The 23,581-nt window shown below is 35.2% G+C and overlaps 1 protein-coding gene across 1 annotated transcript in view; it reads right to left on the bottom strand.

Moving 5' to 3' along the window:
* The window catches only part of FMN2 (formin 2), a 372,324-nt gene that overhangs the window by 80,898 nt on the left and 267,845 nt on the right, over nucleotides 1-23,581 (bottom strand). The window contains exon 15 of the mRNA XM_036076720.2: nucleotides 292-343. Within this exon, the coding sequence (XP_035932613.2) occupies nucleotides 292-343 (52 nt within the window). The remainder of the gene's footprint in view (nucleotides 1-291; nucleotides 344-23,581) is intronic.

Genomic DNA, 23,581 nt, shown 5'->3' on the forward strand with positions numbered 1-23,581 from the left:
CCCTTCTTTCTTGAAACAGGTTCCTGCTATCTTCCCTTCTCTTGTACTTCCACAGTCCTAAATCTCATCCAAAAGAGAAGGTACTAAGGTATTCACAATAATTTGATACATCATCCAGAGTCATAAAAATAAAATTCAGAAATTCAATATAATATTAAACTATTATTTTCTTTTTCTTTTATGCTTGAAAATAAAAACAGCTAATAATTGGGTCCTTGAGATATACTTATAAGTACTTTATAAACCTATTCTGAGAATAAATTTTTATATTAAAGGAAAGTAATTTCTCACCATTTATGAGTCTCTGTCAGTGAGTTTTCCTCTGCCTCTTGATCAATTTTAGCTGAAAATACAAGAAAAGAAAAAGAAATGAGATACATGATAGTTATACTATCTTAAGCAAAATATGATCCAAATAATATGAAATATATTTTTATTCATTATTAATTCTAATGCATTCCAGAAAGAGTTTATTTTAAATCTATAAATAAATATGATTAAAGATTATATTTAATTTTCATTAAGTTAATGATAGGTACCAACACACATTAGATATATAACGAATTACAAATTTAAAATTCTAAGTAATTCTTTTTTTCTAAGTAATTTCTTTAAGTCAGTCACATTAACCTGAGAAAACAAAACAGTAGTTAATTTCATATTCACAGTAAATGTGTTTGTCAAGGATTTAAATGCTAATAACTAGTTAAAAATAATTCTCTCAAGCAAAGGTACAGAAACTAAGTCAAGAAACTAAATAGAAATGGTATGTGACCATGACCAGTGCTCTCTGCACCAGACTACAAATGAACAGATCCAACGGTTATTTCTACAGAGGTACAAGACACTAACATTTTCTACTAATTAAAAGTAGGGAGGCAATAGTATACTCATTTATTTGCTATCATTTTTATTTATTTATGTATGTATGTATGTATGTATGTATGTATGTTATGTTATGTTATGTTAATCACCATACATTACATCATTAGTTTTTGATGCAGTGTTCCATGATTCATTGTTTGTGCATAACACCCAGTGCTCCATGCAGAACGTGCCCTCTTTAATACCCATCACCAGGCTAACCCATTCCCCCACCCCCTCCCCTCTAGAACCCTCAGTTTGTTTCTCAGAGTCCATAGTCTCTCATGGTTCGTTTCCCCCTCCGATTCCCCCCCCTTCATTTTTCCCTTCCTGCTATCTTCTTCTTTTTTTTTTTAACATATAATGTATTATTTGTTTCAGAGGCACAGGTCTGTGATTCAACAGTCTTACACAATTTACAGCGCTCACCATAGCACATACCCTCCCCAATGTCTACCACCCAGACGCCCCATCCCTCCCACCCCCCCCACTCCAGCAACCCTTCAGTTTGTTTCCTGAGATTAAGAATTCCTCATATCAGTAAGATCATATGATACTTGTCTTTCTCTGATTGACTTACTTCGCTCAGCATAATACCCTCCAGTTCCATCCACGTCGTTTTTGTTTAAAAATAAATGGTAGCCTGATACAAACTCAAAGATTAAATTTGAGAAAGCCATTATATCACTATTTGAAATGATTTAAAATAACATAAGAACTCCATCACATAAAATAGGTGTGGCAGTGACTTTTACATTTTTTGACCAACAAGCATTCTAGGAATTTATGTATTACTCTACACACACACACACGTAACTGACACAAAAGTTTCAAAAATACTCTTACTTCATGCAATGCTCTCTCATATTTTTAGTCCATTCTATTAGATTTCAAAGTGTAGTTGTGACCCACTAAATTGATTTCATGCTTCACCACTGGTTTGTCACACACACTTTGAAAATCACTGAGCGACAGGACAAAAAGTTAAAAAAAACTCAATTAAAGAAAACCTAGAACTCATAAAAGAAGAAGTTGCCTTTTTATAATCACTCTCTTTTAGGTCACACTTGTGACCATTTGGAGAAATGAAGAGACAAAGTGGAGTAGGGCAAGTTGATTATAAAAAATTGGAACTGTGCATGAAATCAAACCCATGGTCATTTGAGAATTGTCAAAGTGTCTCTATCACTACTTAAAACACAATAGTCCAGCTTGGGCTGGTTAATGTTTTACAACCTCAAGATAGTGTTTGTTCAAAGGTCTGTACAGTATCTGCAAAGCCATAATCGAGGGTCACACTGCCACTCTTGGCCGGGACTGTCGACTTTAGCAGGGATCATTTGAGCTGGGAGCAGAGAGTGCTGTTTTACCCTTTCCATTTTACTTTACTTTACTTCCATTTTACAGAGTGCTGTTTTACCCTTTCCAAAGTACTTTAGATTGTTCACAAGAACTTACAGGTCATTTGTTAGCCATATTAAAAAACAGAATAAATGCTCCATGATTTTACTTTGGAAAGGCTCCAACATGAACATATTGTCTTACAAAATCTGCTCTGAGTTGCCTGGCTTGATAATGGTTTGCTTCAAGAAGCAATTCTAGAACCATACAAAGCGTGTTTAAGGGAAAACAACAAAGCACCACAATGCATGCCATTTTCAGGAAGGACATTCTTCCAACTGGCCTCACGTGTATATTTTTGTCCCTTTTTAAAATACAGAGATTAAGACTGAGATTGGAAGAAAATTTCTGGATTACATTAGAAGAATCAAGTAAATGATTTATGAAATTTAAAACGTGCTAGAATGAGATGCTAGAGATCTGTGTTCTGTTCCTAATTCTGCCACTAAAATTAGCTATGTAATTTTAGGCAAATAATCTGTTAACATGTATAAACTATTTAGCATAGTGTCTCCAATAATTAGCAGAGACTAAATAAATGTTCTTTGAAAATGTTGGACTTTAAGCTCTTGAAACTTATAAAGTGATATATATATATAATTATCTTTAATTGAATACATCAACTGCTATTTTATTATGTTTCAACTTATATGCAGATAAAGAAAGCACATACTTAAAGCTTCTCAAAAAGTGGAAGCCCCTAAACTGTGGTGAGTGGAATGAAGTGAGTTTCATATGTTCATAATGATTCCTTTTGATGTGTACTAAAACAGCTTTTCCTTCACTGCATGAGCAAGTTTGGCTGAAAAAAACATTCTAATCCAATGTGGCAAAAGACTGGATCTTACCAAGGGAACTAAACATAAAAACAGACCCTCTTCCCCAACCTAATAGCCATATTACAATCATAAAACCAAACTGGGAGAGCAGAGAATACTTAAAAATGCTCTATTATCCATTATTTTTACATGATTTTGAAGCTAAGAGGATTTGTGTATTCAGAATGTAATCAGCTTTGATAAACAGTCAAATGAGAGATCAAAGCAAGTGCATTAGAGTACACATTTCAACTCTTGATGTAGAGTCAACAATTCAATGAACTAGACAGATTTTCCTTTGTATGGCAATCTTAGAAACAAAAACTTTCTGAAAAGTTGGGGTGCAATTCAGTTTTCTGGGAACACTGAAATACCATTTTCCAACACGCTGCTTATATAAACACTCCATCAACATTTTGCTGTCATGATTCTTTTAAACACACTTATTATGTTAACTTAGTGACAAATGCAGGATTTGGTTTCTTTAGTTAATGAGGATGAAATCTATCAAATTAAAACAAAATGTAATTAAGTTAGTGAAAAGTAAGATATCTTTTAGAAACAAAATAAGAATAACTCTGCCACTCCTTTAGGGAGTATTCAAGCTAGTCACATGTAGAGACCAAAATCTTAGACTGTATTTTTTAGTCTGAGTAAAGGCTTCTGAAAGGCTGTGGCCATCTGTGTTATACACACAGCTTTTCAAGTAAAAGCTGAAGGTGACATAGCAATAATATTATTTTCTATAAACCATGTCAACATCGTATTGCTAATTCTTTTATTCCCTGACCTACTTTTTCAAAAATATAAATATTGTTCTCAGGTCATTTCTAATGGCACAGAGGACTTTGTGACTAGTTCTGAATGCTAGTGTTACTTTTAGCAGCAGTTTCCTGTCAATAAACTATTATAATAAAGTACGCAAAATTTGCTAGATAAGACATATAAAAGGTTCCACTTTTCTATTTAAAGTAAGATGAATTTTCCCATTCTTTATAGTACATAGCTCATTTCTTTTTTTGACCTATCAAATGAGGATGGCGGACTTCTAGTCATTCATGATAACGGTAACTACAGAAAAGTTTTAAAAAGCATTTAAAATAGACAAATAGGTCCAAGGTTTGGTGTGGAGTGATCTTCATGTTGTCATCTGATCATCCGAGGCTCCCTGCCCCTGGCTGCCCAGGGAGCCTGGACTACCTCTGACAGAGAAATTGCTGTGACTCCTAATGGACACCACTGTCTAAGGGCCTCCCCGGCCTCAGATCTCTGGGAACTGCTTCTGCCGCATCACATATGAGAAAGCTACACTTCCTTGGCAAGGTTCTTACCACTCAAACTCTTGTTTTCAGATCCCATCAGGGTCAGTGTTTGGGATTAGAACATGAAACTCAGTTAGGCAGACCTATGTATAAATTCTAGATCAGCCACGAAGTTGTGTTAGATTTTTATAACCTTACTAATCACATTGATTTAATAACTTTTCTTTATCATTAAAACAGGGTAATAATTTCTTTTTCATTGAGTTTCCTAATAAGGTATAGCATAGGTAATAACTGTTCTTTCTTTTCCTCTCCACATCACCATGACTATAAAAAGGGACTGGGATATGTTACTTTCAAAAATGCAAAAATTTCTCCATTGCAGGATCAGCAAATACTTCTTCTTAATGCTTCTACAGATAGAACCCAGATTCAGAATGAGACTTATATATTGTTAAAATAAGAGTACCTCCTTATAACAACATATAGAAGTTATGGGCCAAGAAATATCATAGGAGACTCAAAACCTTTCACAAAAATCAAGGGATAACTCTGTATTTAATATCTTTTGTTTTTTATTTCTACTTAATCTGTGTGTGTGTTGTGGTTTTCATAGCCCCATAACGGAGAACTCCCAAGCAGAGGCTAACAGTTTTTCAGTCCTATCTTTGGAGGCACAGCACTAAATGAAATTGCTGTATGGAAGAGGACAATACCTTTTGTAGATTTAGGGAGAAACTACAGAAATCCAAAAGATAAGATGGTATTTTCAAAGGCTGCAATGTTCCTCTAGAGCATACATTTCTTACTCCATATCTACTATGGGTAACCATTCCTATCTTGATATCTGAGCTCCACTGCCAAGAAAATGTTCTGAGACTGGATATACTGAAAACAGAGTTTGAAGTGCGAAGAGAATTGAAATGGTGAAATAACGCAATCAATCCTGTCCTGATATTAGAGGGAAGAAAAGTGCAATGTAGTGAAAATAACGAGTGGTTTGTACTGACAAATAATCTCCAGAGAATATTAGGAACTCACACTAACAGACCTAAAATCTAAATGTGTGGAAATAAATGGACCTTACAGAATTAACTGCTACACTTCAGGGGCAAACTGGGTCTTAGATATTAATCAAAACATTGCAATTGTCATAGTGATGGTTTCCCTCTGCTCCCCAAATCTCAAAAGCTAGCGATTTGCAATTTGAGGCAGAGGAAACTTGTGGTTAAAACCATATAATAAAAGCAACACTGAACTTTCTAGAAGGCAGCCTTTATTTATTTAGTTAGTTAGTTTCCCTCCCCCCCCCCCACCTTCTATTTATTTATTTTAGGGCTAGGGCATAAGATTACCTTTCAGATCCAATTCTAGCAGAGACCATTGGCATGGACATTCCTATGTCCCTAAACATGCAAAGTGTTTTAATGATTCTGTTTCAGCACTTTGGCATTCAGAGATAGCTTCTCCAACAGCACTAAGACTTCCTCCTGAAAATCTCTGCTTCCACAAATATTTTCTGGCAGTTGTTGTCCTACTAAGTTACTATTTTGACCCAGTGATTAGCGTCTGTAGTCACTTGTCTGGCTCCAGACTCTTTTGCAATGTTAAATATTTCTGCTGAACTTGTTCCAAAATGACTGTGAGTAAGCAGAGGCACGGAAGGGACGCCCTTTCTGATCTGGAGCTTTCATGAGGGAACCACATATTCCCAGGTAATTGGAGACAGAGTTGCATTTGAGTAATATCAGATGGAAGGCAACTTAGAACCCTTTCATCTGCTTGTCTAGGCTCTAAATCTTTTTTTGCTATTTTTCCTTTTATTTAAAGTGTTAACTAGTTTTTGTTTATAATTAGCTATGAATGTGCATTTCAGTTGCTTTTAAGTGCAGCCAGGATGGGTTATTTTTTAGACAGATGCAGTGCCTTTCTTCTGAGTCATTTAAAGTTGTCATTTAATTGCAGATATATTGTTTTGGTTGTGAGATTTTTGAGACACTGCTCCCTTTGACAATGAACTGAAAGTCAAGTAAATTTAGGCAGTTTATATATGTCAGACAGTGAATGAATATCAGAATTTCTTTCCTTAGCAAAAGAAATAACTAACTCTCAGGGCATTCCTTCCTTGATGCTGCAAATGTTCTTAGGACAATAAAACAAATGCTGTGGGATATTCATGGGAAGAAGAAAAACAGTATCTACAGAGTATAAAATTACAACTTGGCCTTTGCAATAATTCACAGCCAACTTTGAGTTAATACTGAGGATTATTCCTACTTTGTGCATAAAAATACATACCAGTTGTGTCCCTAGAAATATAGGTGTGCATAAACATAATGAATAGGTGCTCACTATAAACACTCAAGAAACGTACACACTACAGTAAATGATGCATACTTCAAAAATTTCATATATATGGCTTCTGGCCAACCCTAAAATACAAGAAAGCCATGTGCTATTATCACCCAGCCGGATATAGCTATTGAAGTGGTCCTCAGTGAAATTCCTTTCTAAACCTTCATTTTAAACCCAAAGTGAAAACGACATGGGAAAACATAATGTGCCTGCATGAGTTTCACATTCTGTGAACAATACAGTATAAAAGAGCTATTGATTTCCAACTGAAACATTGGTTATACCACCTAATTTTTCAAATAAAATCATAGACAAAGCCTACATATTATTCTACCCATATTCTACATAAATCTTTAAATCTCTCCTAAACTTTCACTAATCAGCATTAAAGAAAAGACACATCTGCAGCAAATTCCTTTCTTTTTTCTTTATCAAGTAAAAACTACCTTATTAAAGAAGATGAACTAAGCACATCCTCTTACTAATTCCAAGCTGAACTTAAATTAGTATCCTCAGACAACACAAAAATTTCTATTAGCCTTTAACTAAAAATATGCAAATGAATGTTTTAAGACTGAACTTTCCATATTAAATGCAATACCAATTAATTCTATCAAAACATCAAAATGCAAAATTGCTTAAACTAAAACTTGGAAAACCAGAAAATCTTTCCTGATGTATTTTCTCTTCCTCCCAACTTTACTGGCCAACACAATGCATGAGTTACAATAGGAAGGCTAGGGCATTCCAATCCTAGAAACAAAAGCCACATGATTCAATGTTACAATATTTCAACCAAACTTTGCACATGGTATGATTTGGATACTTTGTTAGGAGCAATACATGGATAACTATTTTGGAGTCTTTCCTTTCAAGAAAATGTTAGATGAGGAGAGAGACAAATCATCATGCAAATAAGTATTACAGAGATAGCTCAATGAGAATGTTAATATAGATATGGCCATTACTAATCTAATTTTTTACATATAATGACCCACAATAATAAAAGGCACTATAATCATTCCCATTTACAAGAAGGAAATTAGCAGTTAAATAACTTGGCAACATACCAGAAATCCAGAAATATTAAGAGAAAGAGACAGGATTCAAACTCATACGGTCTGACCCCTGAGCCATAATGTCAAGTCAGTCATGAGCACAATTAAGTGAAACATTTACGTATTGAGAGGAAAAGAGAAAGGCAAATGCTGAGCTGGGACTAAAATGATGAACAAGCATCAGTCAAATGAAAAAGGAAGAGGCTAGAGAAGACATTTAAACAACAAACAGCAGGAAAAAATGTGCAAAGTCATAAGTGCCACATAGTACAGGATATCAAGATGGAAGGATATAATGTAGACAAGATGGGAAATATAATGGAAAATAGTTGGCCCAAAAGCTGTGGACAGAGGCAGGTTCAGCCTCTTATGGTGTGATATCATAACAAACGAGGCAAAGGAGACTGAACTTCATTCACTTTAAACCAATGGAAAGAGATTTCCCTTCTGGACATGATTAACAAGAACCAAACTTGCCTCCTGCTGTAATCAACAAGAAAACTGGATAAAATATATGAAACAACAGTCTTCATATACTGGACAACTGGTAGCACAAGGCTCTCCTTTCTGAAAGAAGGTAAACAAACTAGTTGAACCCTAAAATCTTCCTGGATTTCTGTCTAAAGGCAATTTCCAGACTGTGGGCCCAGGAAGGGGAACCCAAATAAGCCAGTCAGTCTTGCTGAGTTGAGGAAATACAGATAGGAGTTTGGGAGTCTGAAATAGCTGAAAGTTGAGGGGCTGAGAGCCAGAGAGGAAAGAGCCTTGCAGAAAAGAAGGCCAGAAATCTGCATCGAGGTCTCTTTGAGTTTTTGCTGAATATTAGGTGGCACATATATAGAGTGAAGAAAAGTCTTTGTTAGTCAAAGCAAAGAATCAAGAAGCTATAAACTGAGTAATTCCCAGAGATCATACAGGGCCAAGAGGTGTTTGAAATCTGGGGTGGAGAGCTATTTGTGACCACCTGGGACAGGATAGCTACTGGAGACCCCAGTGCGTGTGCTGGGGAGGTGGTGTGGGGGGATAGCACCTTATTAGGACTGAATTATTACTGATGTGAAGGATACTCTAGACTAGCCCCAACAAAGTTTACAAACATGCCTTAAAGGATCAAAACTGACAAGTAATTAAAATTGTCTACACAAACAAAGCCAAATATTCTTTAGAGTAATACACAAAATCCTCACAGTCAACAACAGTAACAGTGCCTAGGATTTAATAAAAAATTACTAGACCAACCAACTGTTGGGAAATGTAATCAATTACCAAAGATAAATAAATCAATAGAAACAGAACCAGGAATAACCACAGATGAACTAGTAAATAAAACAAAAGCATTAAAATTAGGGGTGCCTGGGTGGCTCAGATGGTTAAGCGTCTGCCTTCGGCTCAGGTCATGATCCCAGGGTCCTGGGATCGAGTCCCACATCGGGCTCCCTGCTCAGCGGGACGCCTGCTTCTCCCACTCGCCCTGCTTGTGTTCCTTCTCTCGCTTTGTCTCTCTCTGTCAAATAAATAAATAAAATCTTTAAAAAAAAAAAAAGGAAAAAAAAAGCATTAAAATTAAAGCAGTTATTATAACTATGCTCAAATATTAAAGAAAAACAGGAACATAGGAGAAAAATGGATGTCTCAGTCTCTTCAGACTGCTGTAACAAAATACCAAAGACTTGCTAGCTTAAACAAAATTCATTTGTCACAGTTCTGGAGGCCAGAAGTCCGAGATCAGAGGGCGAGTACAACAGGGTTCCAGCGAGAGCCTTCTTAGTGGTTTGCAGACAGGCAACTTCTTGTTGCCTTCTCACCACCATAAAATAGAGAGGCATGCTCTCTCATGTCTTTTCCTATAAGGGCATTAGTCACATTTATAAAGACTCTACCCTCATAACCTAATCACTTCTCAAAACCCCACCTCCTAATACCAACACATTGAGGGTTTCAATATGTGAATTTTGGGGGACACAAATGTGCAGTATATAACAATGGGAGACACAAAAGAAAGAACTAAGTGGAACTTGTAGAGATGAAAAAATACAGTTTCGCAAATGAAAAACTGACTTTAATTAAAAATGAAATTCACTTAAAAATGCAAATAACATGTGGTTAGATATTTCAGAAGCAAAGAACAATTAACTTCAAGACGTAACAATAGGATCTATCCCAACTGAAGCATACAGAAGAAAAGACTGAAAAAACTAACCAAGATTTGATGACCTTGGGACAATAGTAGACAGTCCAGCATATGTGAAAATGGAGTAGTGAAAGAAAAGGAGAGAGACAGAGCAGAAAAGTAACTAAAGGAATAATGGCCAAAGGTTTTCCAAATCTGACAAAAACTATTAACTCCCAGATCCAAGAGGTCAGTTAACTCCAAACAATAAAAATAAAACATATACATATACAAAAATGCACATTATAATCCAAATCCTAAAAATCAGCAAAAAAGCCAAAATTTTAAAACAGCCAGAAGTAGGAGGAAATACATTTTATTTCAAGGAACAAAAATAAAAATGACCAGACTTCGTGGGAGGCAGAATAATGTCCTTCCAAAGATGTTTATGTCTTAATCCTCAGAATCTGTGAATATGTTATGTTACATGTCAAGGGGAGTTGAGGTTGCAGATGGAATTAATGTTGCTAATCAGCTGATATTGAGATGAAAAGTCGTCTTGTATTATCTAGATTGGCCCAAAGTAATCACAAAGTCCTTATAAGTGAGAGAGGCAAGAAAGTCAGTGTCAAAGTGATACACCATAAGAAAAACTTTATCAGCCATTGCTGGCTGACTTTGAAGATGCAAGAAAACTCAGAGTCAAGGAATGGGGGAAACCTCCAGAATTTGAAAAAGTCAAGGAAACAAATTCTGCCTTAGAGTCTCCAGAAGAAAGAAAGCCCTGCTGACACCATAATTTTAGCTCAACAATGTCCATTTGGATTTCTGATCTCCAGAGCTGTAAGCTAATAAATTTGTGTTGTTTTAAGTCCACAAAGTTGTGGTAATTTTTTAAATAGCAACTATAGGAAACTAATACATATTTTTTATCAGAAATTATGCAAACAGAAGACGAGAAAAATATCCTGATGTGTGACAAGAAAAATCAAACCAAAAAAAACCAAAACTGTCAATTGACAATTCTATATCCAGTGAAAATATCTTTCACAAATGGAGAAAAAAACAAATAAATAAAACATTTCAAGCAATCAAATGCTAAAAGGTTTGGCACTGGCAGACCTACATAAGAAAAGAACTAGAAATGCTAAATATGTGGAAGGATATAAAAGACATTTTCTTCTTATACCTTTCTTTAAAAGATAATTGACTGTTAAAAGCAAAAGTACAAACAATATATTATTTTAGTTATGATTTATATGGAAGTAAAAATATGGCAACAACAACACAAAGAACAGGAGGGAAAATGGAAATATACTGTTTTAAAGCTCTTAGATTATATTTGAAACAGAATAAAATTATTTGAAGATGGGGCGCCTGGGTGGCTCAGTCATTAAGCGTCTGCCTTCAGCTCAGATCATGATCCCCATGATCTCCTGGGATCGAGTCCCACATCCGGCTCCCTGCTCCATGGGAAGCCTGCTTCTCCCTCTCCCACTCCCCCTGCTTGTGTTCCCTCTCTCGCTGTGTCTCTCTCTGTCAAATAAATAAATGAAATCTTAAAAAAAAATTTATTTGAAGACAGAATGTGATAAATTAAAGAGTTACAGTATAAACCCTAGAAAAACCACTAAAAAGAGAAAACAAAAAGATAAAGCTCATAAGCCAATGGTACAAATAAAATGAAATACTCAACTAATCCATAAGAAGGCAGGAAAAAAGATAAAAAGGAAAACAATGTGACAGACAAAATACAAATATAAAGATAGCAAATGAAATGCAACCATATTGATTGGTATATTAAATGTACGTGGTCTAAATACTTACACTTAAATTGGCTAGAAAAGTTTTAACTACATGTAATCTCAATGAATCCCACTTAAAATATTAATATATACTTAGGTTAAAAGTAAAAAAAAAATAGAAAAAGGGGCAGCATCACACAAGCACTAATCACAATAAAACTAATTCATTAAAATTCAAGAATCCAGTTAAAAACCTAAGAATTATGCCCCAAACAAGACTCCAAGAAGCCATTGTCAACCTATTAGATTTGGCACATGAGAGGAGACAATTTGCCAGATGGGTTAGATGACTTCTCTCACGGGTTAATATGCTTTATGAGTATCTCACTAAGATTTTATTTCTCTACGATGGAAAAGGGGTAATCATACCTATGCACTCCTATGTGCCATGGATCTATGCTTCACAAGTGTTACTAGTCTTCAGAGTAGAGACAGATAGAGAGATCCTATATAGACATACTCCCTTAATTCTAATGTCCCTAATAGTCCTAATGCCCAAATAATATCCAAAAAAAAATCTGTCAAGCAGAAAATTAGTAGACTAACAGATTTTAAACATTAACCAGAATCTCTGTAATTCGAAATGGTTAAATTTATTAAGTTATGAGTATTTCCCTTTGCATCAAAATGTTGCTATTTTCTAAGTAATTATAGAAAAGGATCCTTTGGTTTCATTACACCAGAATTGCTTTAACAAAAAATGTTTACAATTTTAAAAGTAGTAGTCATTTTCAATTTCTAGCTGACTCCTTCAAAAAAATTAGAAAGTGTCATAACATCCATTAAAGAATGTATTTGGGTTTCTGCTACAAGAACATAACAATTTGGTTAGGATTCTCACAGTGGATCCTTTCCAAGCACTCAGGACCTAAGGAAGGAAAACTGAGGTTAAATCATAAAAAATATGCAGTTAATGGCTTATTATGTAACATGGAAGGCAAATACAGAATATTTTGAAACTTATGGGTCAGATATCTGACATATTTTAAAATATATTAAATATGATTTAAATATATATAAATTATAATGAGCATTCATATACCTTAATAATCATGATACTGAGCATAATTCAATCTTTTCCAGAAGACTATAGGTTATTATGAAGTTCACTGGTAAATGTACTACAATAGAATGAAAGAAACAAGGAAAAATGAGACCTCTTAGGAAGGGGTTAGCATAATAGAAACAAGAAATTATTTTGAGTTAAGACAGAGTGAATGCAGTGGGGTTTGAGGGAAGCTGATGTGTTTAAGAAAATACACAGGATTTAGTCATGCACAGACAAGAGGAACAATGGGAAAAGGAGGCATCAAGAATAAGGCCAATATTGCTTTTGACCCAGCAGTTCAATATTAGGAATATACTGTACACATATACAGTATGAAAAATGTACACATTTATCCTTTATAATTTTTCTCTTTTCAAAGCAATGTTGTAGGAAAGACAGTTTGTAAGTAAAGAAATGAGCAAGTAAGGGGTGCATTTTTACAATGGAATACCATAAAGTCATTAAGAAGAATGTACTGATACAAAATCCTCTCAAAGATATTTTAATTGAAAAAATCCAACATAGACCTCTATTTTCAACCATACTAAGGACAAGATAGCAGAAGTTTCACAACAAAGCACGCAAAGATACTAGATGAGAGTAAACTTGAATGCACGGCTGAGTTGGCTAGAAAATAAGGAAAATTCTCTGAGGCCATAAAAACAAATAGGAGCAAGGCTCCAAAGAGGTGGGCACTGACAGGGTTTAGTGAAACCCAGCAACTTAGAGCTGTATTTTGAAAAGCCATATAAGGGACATTTTGAATAGGACTAGAATTCTCCAAGGTGTCCAAAGAGACACTCCCCTTAGTGAGGAGGAAATTGAAAAGCATTATACCTCACTAAAGTAGACATTGAGAAAATATGTCCCTCTCCCTGTGGCTCTGGATGGAAGGAGAAACTCTCTCACATGAGAAGCCATAATCCCAAATGGGCAATCACTCTGCATTGGGCCTCAATCCACGATATGTGATCCTAAAATGCAAGGCAAGAATTTATCTTAAAATAGTTCTTCGTTGGTAGTGCCCCCTGATGATTAGCCAAAACAAACATAAAGAGAAATAGAGAACATAAAAGAGCCTGAGAGAAAATTTAGATTAGAAACAAAGAGACAAAAATTGGACCAAAGCAGAGTTGTTAACCCAATGAAGGAAGAGTCTGAGGCACCCAGACTCCTGAAAGGAATTTATTTTCAGCCCAGAATGTTATAATTAGCAGACCTATCTCTCAAAAGTAAGTGTGATGTGTATTTCCAGACAGACAAAAAAAAAAAAAAGAGTCTATAATCCAGAGTCTCATACCAAACTAACTTTTGAAGAATGTACTTCAGAGAGAAGAAAAATCATCTTAGAAGGAAGGCACAGTATGAGGGTATGGTGAGCAAAGAATATAGTATTGTTTATAAAAAACAGAAGGTGATACTAAAACATTGGAAACAAATGGCATATAAGAATAAATGGGTGAGGTTAGAGTTGAAGCATTCTAGGGATTTGTATTATTTTAAACCTTGGATTTTGTTAAAGAATCCTGTTGAAATATCAAAGGTATGCATTAAAAGAATAAAGGTACAGAATATAATTTGTAACATAGTAAAGGGGAAATGTTGAGTGAGAAGAAAACCATCAATCAGTTGGTGGTAATGTATTTACAGAATTCCATTCCTCTAACCACACCTCTTTGCAACAGGACATTTCCATGCTTCCTGTCCATATTACACTGAAGGTACCAGCCCATGCAACACAGCCAGAAAAAAGAAATGAAGAAATAGAATGGACATTATTTGCAGTGATCTCTATGAGAAAATTTTTAAAAGTTCACAAATTACTATATTAATAATTGAGTTCAGCAAGTTTCTAGGATGTAACAGCTTTATACAATAGTTATTTGAATTTTATATATCTTTGGAGGGTAATAGTAAATGTGATTCACAAAATGTATTATAGTAAAAAATAAGGTCTTTAGGAATATACTATAAAATAATTATGTGAAGGCCTTAAGGAAAATTGTAAAACAACTTTTAATACCAACTTCAAAGGAAGCATAAAAATAGATCCCAGTCTTTATCATGTTCCTAGTTTTATTTCATAAGATGTCAGTTCTCCCCAAGCTGATGTATAAATTAATGGTTTCAAAAACCCTAACAGATTTTTTTGGTGGAACTTGACAACTTTATTCTAAAATTATATAGAATAAATTAATAAGAAGAGGCATAACTCTCCTAAAGAAAATGGGAGTCTAATCTGACCACATTTCAAGGATTATTAGAAGGCTACAGGAAATAAGACAGTAACAGGTTGTGGTTATGAAAATCAATACTGGAAATAGGTCAACGTAATAGTACAGAGAAAACCCAGGAAAGCAAGACATTCATATACAGAAAATTTGTACATGATACAATGGCACTGCATTTTAGAAGAGAAATGATGGCATATTCATTACATGGTACTAAATAACTACAACATTATCTATGTAAAAAAAAATTTTGACGTTTACAGACCATACATAAAAATTAATTATATACATAAATAAAAATCAGATTGATTAAGAATTAAATTTGAAAGTAAAACTACAATACTTTTACAGGATAATATAGGACAATATCTTTACAAACCTGTAACATGGAAAGATTTCTTAAATAAGGCAAAAATTATATCTCATCAAAGAAGAGGTTGATAAATATCACTACATAGAAATAAAGAATTTCTGTTCATCGATTGTCAAAATAAAAAAGTGAAAAGGGAAGCTCCAAAGTGGGAGACATGTTTGTAACACTTTAATATCCTAAATATGTAAAGAATTCTTAATAATTCAATAAATAAAAGACAGAAATAATTTACAGAAAAACAGTCAAAAGATTCGAAAAGGCAGTTCATAGAAGAGGAAGTCACTATAAAGACATGAAAATATGCTAACTTCTCATAAAAAAATCAAATGCAAATTAAAACCTCAATGGAATATCATTATTTTTAAAATTTTTTTAATTATTATGTTCAATTAGCCAACATATAGTACATCATTAGTTTTTGATGTAGCGTTCAACAATTCATTAGCTGCGTATAACACCCACACGTGTCCTCCTTAATACCCATCACCAGGTTACCCCCTTCCCCTACCCCCCCCCCTTCTGTAACCCTCAGTTTGGTTCCCGGAGTCCAGAGTCTCTCATGGTTTGTCTCCCTCTCTGATTTCTTCCCATTCAGTTTTTCCTCCCTTCTCCTGTGGTCCTCCGTGCTATTCCTCATGTCCCACATACAACCAGGTGGGATTTATTCCTGAGATGCAAGGGTGGTTCAACATTTGCAAATCAATGTGATAGAGCACATTAATAAAAGAAAAGACAAGAACCATATGATCCTCTCAATTGATGCAGAAAAAGCATTTGACAAAATAGAGCATCCTTTCCTGATTAAAACTCTTCAGAGTGTAGGGATAGAGGGAACATAACTCAATATCATAAAAGCCATCTCTGAAAAGCCCACAGCGAATATCATTCTCAATAGGGAAAAAGTGAGAGCTTTTCTCTTAAGGTGTCAGGAACATGACAGGGATGCCTGCTCTCACCACATTTGTTCAACACAGTACTAGAAGTCCTACCCTCAGCAATCAGACAACAAAAAGAAATAAAAGGCATTCATATTGGCAAAGAAGTCAAACTCTCTCTTCGCAGATGACATGATACTTTAGGTGGAAAACCCAAAAGACTCCACCCCCAAATTACTAGAACTCATACAGCAATTCAGCAACAGGGCAGGATACAAAATCAATGCCCAGAAATCAGTTGCATGTCTATACCCTAACAATGTGACTGAAGAAAGAGAAATTAAGGAATTGATTCCATTTACAATAGTACCAAAAACTGTAAGATACCTAGGAATAAACCTAACCAAAGAGGTGAAGGATCTATACTCTAGAAACTACAGAACACTTAGGCAAGAAATTGAGGAAGACACAAAGAGATGGAAAAACATCCCATGCTCATGGATTGGAAGAATAAATATTGTGAAAATGTCTATGCTGCCTGGAATATCATTTTAAATAATAGATTTGTCCTAAGAACCACATGCTCACAGGGATTTGATGCAACTAGAACACTGCTGACAGAAGTGTAGGTTGGAACCAATCACTTTTTAAAACAACTTAGCTTTGTCTGGGAGACTGAAGATTCATTTGCCCTGTGACCCAGTGAATCTTTGCTCTCCTGGGTCTGTACCATAAAAGAGAGTATGAATGTACATCATGAGTCATGAAAACAAATGTGCATATAAGCATTTTTTTGTACTGGCTAAAAAAGGGAAAGAAGAGGAGAGATAAATGGTGGTGCAGTATATTCCTACAACAGAGTCAATATTAATGAAAGAAAGCCATATGCATAAACATGGAAGATCTCAAGAACAGTGTTTATTGGAGAATAAAACAAGTCACAGAAGAAAATGCTTATAATTCTACTTATACAGTTTGTAAATTTACATAACTAATAATAAATTAGTTACAATTTATATTTTTGGCAAAACTATAAATAGAAAGTGTGCAAATGATACATAGAAAATTCAAGATAATGGTAATGGCTGAAGAGGACAAAGGCATAAGATTGAGGGAGGATAAACAGAAGAGCTGAATATATTAATCAGATTCTATTCCTTGAGATGCAGGAATAGCTGTTCATTCCATTATAATTCTTTAGATCTCATTTAGAGATGTAAAATATATACACATGTATATGTGTACATATATGTACATGTGTGTATATGTATACATATATATAAAATCATACCCTTATTTATGTCACATGTACACAACATGTAAATGCCTTCCACATATACAGTTAATCTTCGCTATTCATGAATTCTGTATTTGTGAATCTGCCTACTCACTAAAATTGATTTTAATTCCAAAATCAATACCTGTAGTGCCTCAGTAGTTCTCCAGGGACATATGCAGAACAGTGGACAGCTTGAATCCCCTGACACATGCATTCCAGTGAAGGTGGAGCAAGGTCAGGCTCTGGCTTATTTCAGCTCTCATATTATAAATAAGTATCCTTTTCTTAGTCTATTGTGACTTTTTTTTTTTGCATTTTTGTGTCTTTTTTTGTGTGTGGTAATTTATCTTTTTAAAAATGGCCATCAAGTATCCTGCTACAGTGCTGTCTGTCTGGTACTCACTCCTAAGCACCAAAAAAGCTGATGTGCCTTACAGAGAAAGTGCGTATGTTAGGTACGCTTGGTTCAGGTAGTTTATGGTGCCGCTGGTTGGGTTCAGTACTCATGAATCAACAATGGATATTAAATAAGGTGTCTTCAAACATGAACACACATAAAACAATGGCGTATATTGATTGATTGATGAAAACGAGACCAATGTAACCAGAGCCGTGAAGAAACTGAACCTTGCATTTGCTCCTAGGAGCAATGGTTCAGTGTCAATTAATTCAGTATTGTGGCAACTTTATAAAACATCTTTAATAGCAAATAATGAATAATATAATATATTTATTTTGGGGTTATATATAAATGAATATAAAGCACAAAAAATTATAATTTATATGCATGTATTTATATGCTATGTCTATTGCATATAAAATAAATATAAAATACACATAAATATAAAATATTTTGTAATAAAAATAAAAAAGCAAGGGACAAAAACAACATGTAGAGGATGTAACCACTAGGAAAATATATATAAATGCAAATGTATATGTATATATGCACATATATATGCTTATATACGCACAAATTACCTCTGGAAGGACAGAACTGAAATGACATTGAAATGACATTGGCTAAAATAGAGGAAAGTAATAGTAAGAAGACTTACATTTCATTATATACCTGAATTTTATAATACACTCATGCATTATTAAAAATTGTTTCTTGCACTCAGTCACTAAAAAATGAAGAAGGAGGCCAAAGTTCCTGTTTTGGACAACCACACAGGGGATATCACAATGACAGAAAATACAGGAAGGGCAGAGGACCTGAGGAGCTTGACTGAATGGATAAAGCCATCCCTTCATTCATTCATCTATGAAATAAACATTTATTTGGAGTCTGTTAGGTACTGAGTGTGGAGGATAGAACATGGAACACATTATGGAGATGTTTAGCATGAGGCATCAGTGGGAGCATCCAAGTAGAAATATTCAGGAGGCCGTTGTTAGCAAATCTCATATGGAACCAATTCCCACCACTCCTCAGAGGCTCTTTGATCAGTTCTCATCCACAGTACAGAATGAATGACTGCGGCTGGTGGAAATCTAACCTTCAGAGAGAAATGGTGATCTAGACTAGTTTCCTTTTCAGAAGAATCATTTCAAATGTATGCTTCTTCCATATAAAGAGTGACAGGAGGGGCACAATGGAATCATCATTTATCAATATATCAGGGGAAAGAGCTTTGTCTATCTGGTGCAAAGTGTCGGCATGCATATTGCATGAATACAGAAGTGTTTGCACTTTCCAGTTCTGACTTTTGAGTTTAAAAATTGCATATCTTACATGTGGTTTCTTCTGCATTATCGTTTCTACCACCTGACGTTACAGAACTGACTTATCCACTATCCCCTGGAGTCCTTAATGATATTTTAACAATTTTTAAATTAAAATAAAAGATAGTTAAGTTTCTTATGTGAGGTCTTGGTTTCAACATGACTTTGCCATCTCTTGTGTGATTTTAGTCAAGTATTAAGCCCTCTGAGCTTTTGTTTCCTTATTGGAAAATGGGGATAACAGCAACTGCTTAAGCCTATCCTGAAGAATTATGAAACTAAAATCACGTTGAGTATAAAATGGCTTCAGTTAATTCTTCTGCACAACAGAATTGGTATTAAGGCTTAATATTATTATTATTGTCGTTACATGAATAATAAGTAAAAAGTTGTGCTTAAAAGATAATTGTTTCTCTTTTGACTTCCAAGGGTCAATTAAAGACTTCAAGAAATCAGATGCGTCTCTTCTTTTTATCATTAAAAATATGTTATATTTGCAGGAAAAGAAATAAAAACACCACCAAATATGCTCACCCTGAATATGGGCATCATGGGCACCATGGGACCATTTCCAGTAGAAGATACTTCTGGCAGACTTCTCAGTCTTTGGTACAGTGAATGCTACTGGTTTCCCCATCTCTCCATTCTCAATCATAGAGTTGCCAATACTAAAGATTGTATATTGAGAGTTGAGGTTTCAACACCTTCGTCATGATAAGCATGTGATTACAGATTTATGCATCTTCACCTTGGTTCTATTCCTCTAGTTCAGCTACAACTTACTAAGCTTTTTTTAAGGAAGAAAGGTTTGGGAAGAGAGAGGGTGGAGGTATGGAGAGTCAGGCTAATAAAAATATCATTAGCCATTTCTGATTTATAAAATCACAATAAGGACTTTACTTCATTTAATAGCATGGAGGGGAACCAGCTTTTTTTTTATTTTGCCATTCACCCAAAAAAACAGTTGAGCTGAGTTTTAAAATATACACTTATCAAAATATGTCACATGAGTAAAAGGCTGTGGAGGCCAACTACATAGAACTAGGCTCCTGTTTCTTTCCCAGCAATCTTATCATGCACAGACACCTATAAAAGGCAATCCACTAGATCTAAGGTACTTTTAGCTCAGAAACATGATTTTCATATGCACACTTGTCCATAATACAACTTGTATTCAAACAGAAAGAGGAAAAATGAAAAGGAAGGAGTGTGCTGAGTTCTGAGAGAAATATTAGCTTAGCATGATGTTCTCTAGCTGTCTCATTTATTTCTTTTTCTTCTTCCCTCTTGTTTTCTGCTACTTAAAAAAGAAGAGGCACAAAAGAAAATTTAACAAAAATGGCAGATAAATGCTGGATAAGTGTCTGGTGATTACTAATTAATTTTCTTCATAAAACATCCCAAAAATAAAATCATCACATATGTTGGCATAAATTAGAGATAAGCTAAATTATAGTAACTTTGATTAAACAGTTGTCTAACATTTATGCACATTACAGCAGCCTGCAATAACTTTTAAAATTGTTGCAGAGTTGTGCCCTTCTATTTCCTCACTTCTCTTGAATGTTAAAGGCTCAGAAAACTGGTTTCTGTCTGTGTTAATCCAAGAAAAATGTTCATCCAGTAACTACTCTGATCACTCCCTCCTTTCTGAAACTCTAATGCTGGCTTCCATCACAACGGCCTCTCTTGGTTTTCTTTCAACCTAACTCACCACTAAACATCTGTTGTGGCTTCCTCTGCTCATCCTATAAATGTATCCTCCTCAAGAATTCTATCCTGAGTCTATTTTTGTTATCATTCTAGGTGATCACATCCACTCATTCTAGGTGATCACATCCACTTGCTTATGATGCCCAATCCTCAATGGTCATGCTATCCACTTATCCACTTACCCATTCAAATCTTTTCCCATATTTATATTCTCTATCCTAGTGATTAACACCACCACTCCCCAGCCACACAAACCTGAAATCTGGACACCTATGCATCACCTCTATGTTTATTTGGTCACCAAGTAATTTCTCTTCTATGTTACTGTTACCCCTTAAATATGTCCTCTCTTCAGCACTATCCCTCTGTCCTTAGAACAAGACCTCCTCATTTCTCTAACAATCTGCCATAACAATTTTACAAGTAGCCTCCTGCCTCCAAGTCTGATCTGTTTCCATTGAGTCCTTCCCACCTGCTGCCAGTGTAAACTTTCTTTAAACATCTGCTCCCCAAGGATTCAGGATGAAGCCCAAGTTCCTCAGCCATGATGCTGAGGTGTGGGAGCTTCTGTATAACAGCATCTGCTTTCTCACCCCAGGATAAAGTGGGGTTCTCATCAGAGTAAGGAGGAAGCATAAGAGAAAGACTGTGGAGGTTTGAGAGGAGAACAGAGGAACAAAAATCTCAGAAACTGAGAAAACGGAATTTGCAAGGACAATCTTATAGAGGTGCTGAGTAGAAATGAGTTCTAACAGCAGGTCTGTGGTCAGGACTTCAAAGGGATACCAGTTAAGGCGTTAAGGACCCTCCCACCTTCGGGGCGCCTGGGTGGCTCAGATGGTTAAGCGTCTGCCTTCGGCTCAGGTCATGATCCCAGGGTCCTGGGATCGAGCCCCACATCGGGTTCCTGGCTCAGCGAGGAGCCTGCTTCTCCCTCTCCCTCTGCCTCTCTCCCTGCTCATGCTTTCTCTCTCTCTCTCTGTATCTCTGTGTCTCAAATGAATAAATAAAATATTTGAAAAAAAAAAAAAGGACCCTCCCACCTTCAAAAAACAGTTGAGCTACTCTGACACAAATATGGAGGAAGCAAAGAGATGGGCTTAATGAGGGTTGTTGGGTTTTGTCAGGTGAGCAAGACAGTGTGTACAACATGCTAGGCACTGTTCTAGGTATAGGGATAGCCAGGAACCAAACAAGGCTGCTTTCTTAATGGAGACTTACACTGTTGAGGGGCAAATAAATAAGACAACTGCAGAAAGCAATAAGTGTTATAAAGAATATAATGCTGGGTGGAGTTCATAACATTATTCAAGAACATTATTTATTAGTGTTAATATTATTAATTGAGCACTTCAACTCTCCCAAAGATGGTACATAGTTGGCCCCATTACAAAAAACGAATGCCTTGCAGAGGCAGGACGCAATTCTCTAAATCTGCCTCTTTTAGAGCAGGGGTGAGGACATTCCCAAGGAAGAGATGTTTAAGCAGAGACCACAAAATCTTGGCTTGAGAAAAACTGGCAAGACAGGGAATAACAAAATGGGTGAATCAGTAGATCGTAGGGCTCGATAAAATCCAAAGACTTTTAGTGTGTGTTCCATAGGCCACACAATAGTTGAATTATGAGGATAAGAGATGTTTCTATTATGTTGTGAGAGCTAATGCAATAAAAATGTTTGGCCAGTATTGGGCATAGTCTCTTGAATTGCTGGAGAGAGACTTTAGATTTTGAAATGTGGCACATTTCAAAAAAAAACTTTGATGGGATTAAAAGAAGATTTGATGGGATATATAAAAACATACCTATGTAAGGTAATCTGAGCACAGAGGCTAATGTAAGAATACCATTTTATTATTGAGGAAAGCCTAATTATAAGCAAAGATTTGGCATATATTATTTGTGCTAAGGTGGAATGCATTTTTCAGAGTATAAATTTAATTGCAGAATTTAGTCCTGATAACTAGAAGGATTGTGGGACAAAAAAAAAAAAAAATTGGCTACATTCATAAATCTTTGTCTTAAGAAAAACATTTTGAAATCCATTGTTTTTACTATATGTCACTGAATATAGGCTCATAAGCACTCATGTTTAAAGCTGGACCCTTTTCTTCCACATTTTGACATATTTGATCTATATAAGATGTTCCAAAGAATTTGCTATTGTCACTGTCTGTCTTCTGGATAATGTACATTGTCTTATTCACTGCTATAACTCAGTACCCAGAAGAATGTCTGAACAGATAGGAGGTATTCAATTATTTTTGCAGTGAACATGTAATCACAGAACAGACTGAATAGGACCAGAGATGAAATAAAAAGGTAACCAAAAGTGCTAGAAGAAGAGCCATGAAGAAAGACTCATTCTTTCTTTACTGAGTTAATGAATTAAGGACTCCTTTATCCCATAAGCAAAAAGATTATCTCATCCTTTACCTATATAGTTCTCTAAAATTGCATTTTCTTGATCCTAAAGCCCCACTGAATGAAGAAAGGAAGACTCATTTTTATTCATCATTAAGAATGTAATGAGCTTACAGCGTCCTCTAATATGTAACCAACTACAAGACTCTGATTTTATCCCAAGGACTATTTAGGAATTACTAAGTAGATTTTCCACTCGAAGTCATGTGGACCTGAGAATTTAGAAATGACCATCACT

Source organism: Halichoerus grypus, chromosome 7 (genome assembly GCF_964656455.1).
Source record: "Halichoerus grypus chromosome 7, mHalGry1.hap1.1, whole genome shotgun sequence".
NCBI classification, from domain to species: Eukaryota; Metazoa; Chordata; class Mammalia; order Carnivora; family Phocidae; genus Halichoerus; species Halichoerus grypus.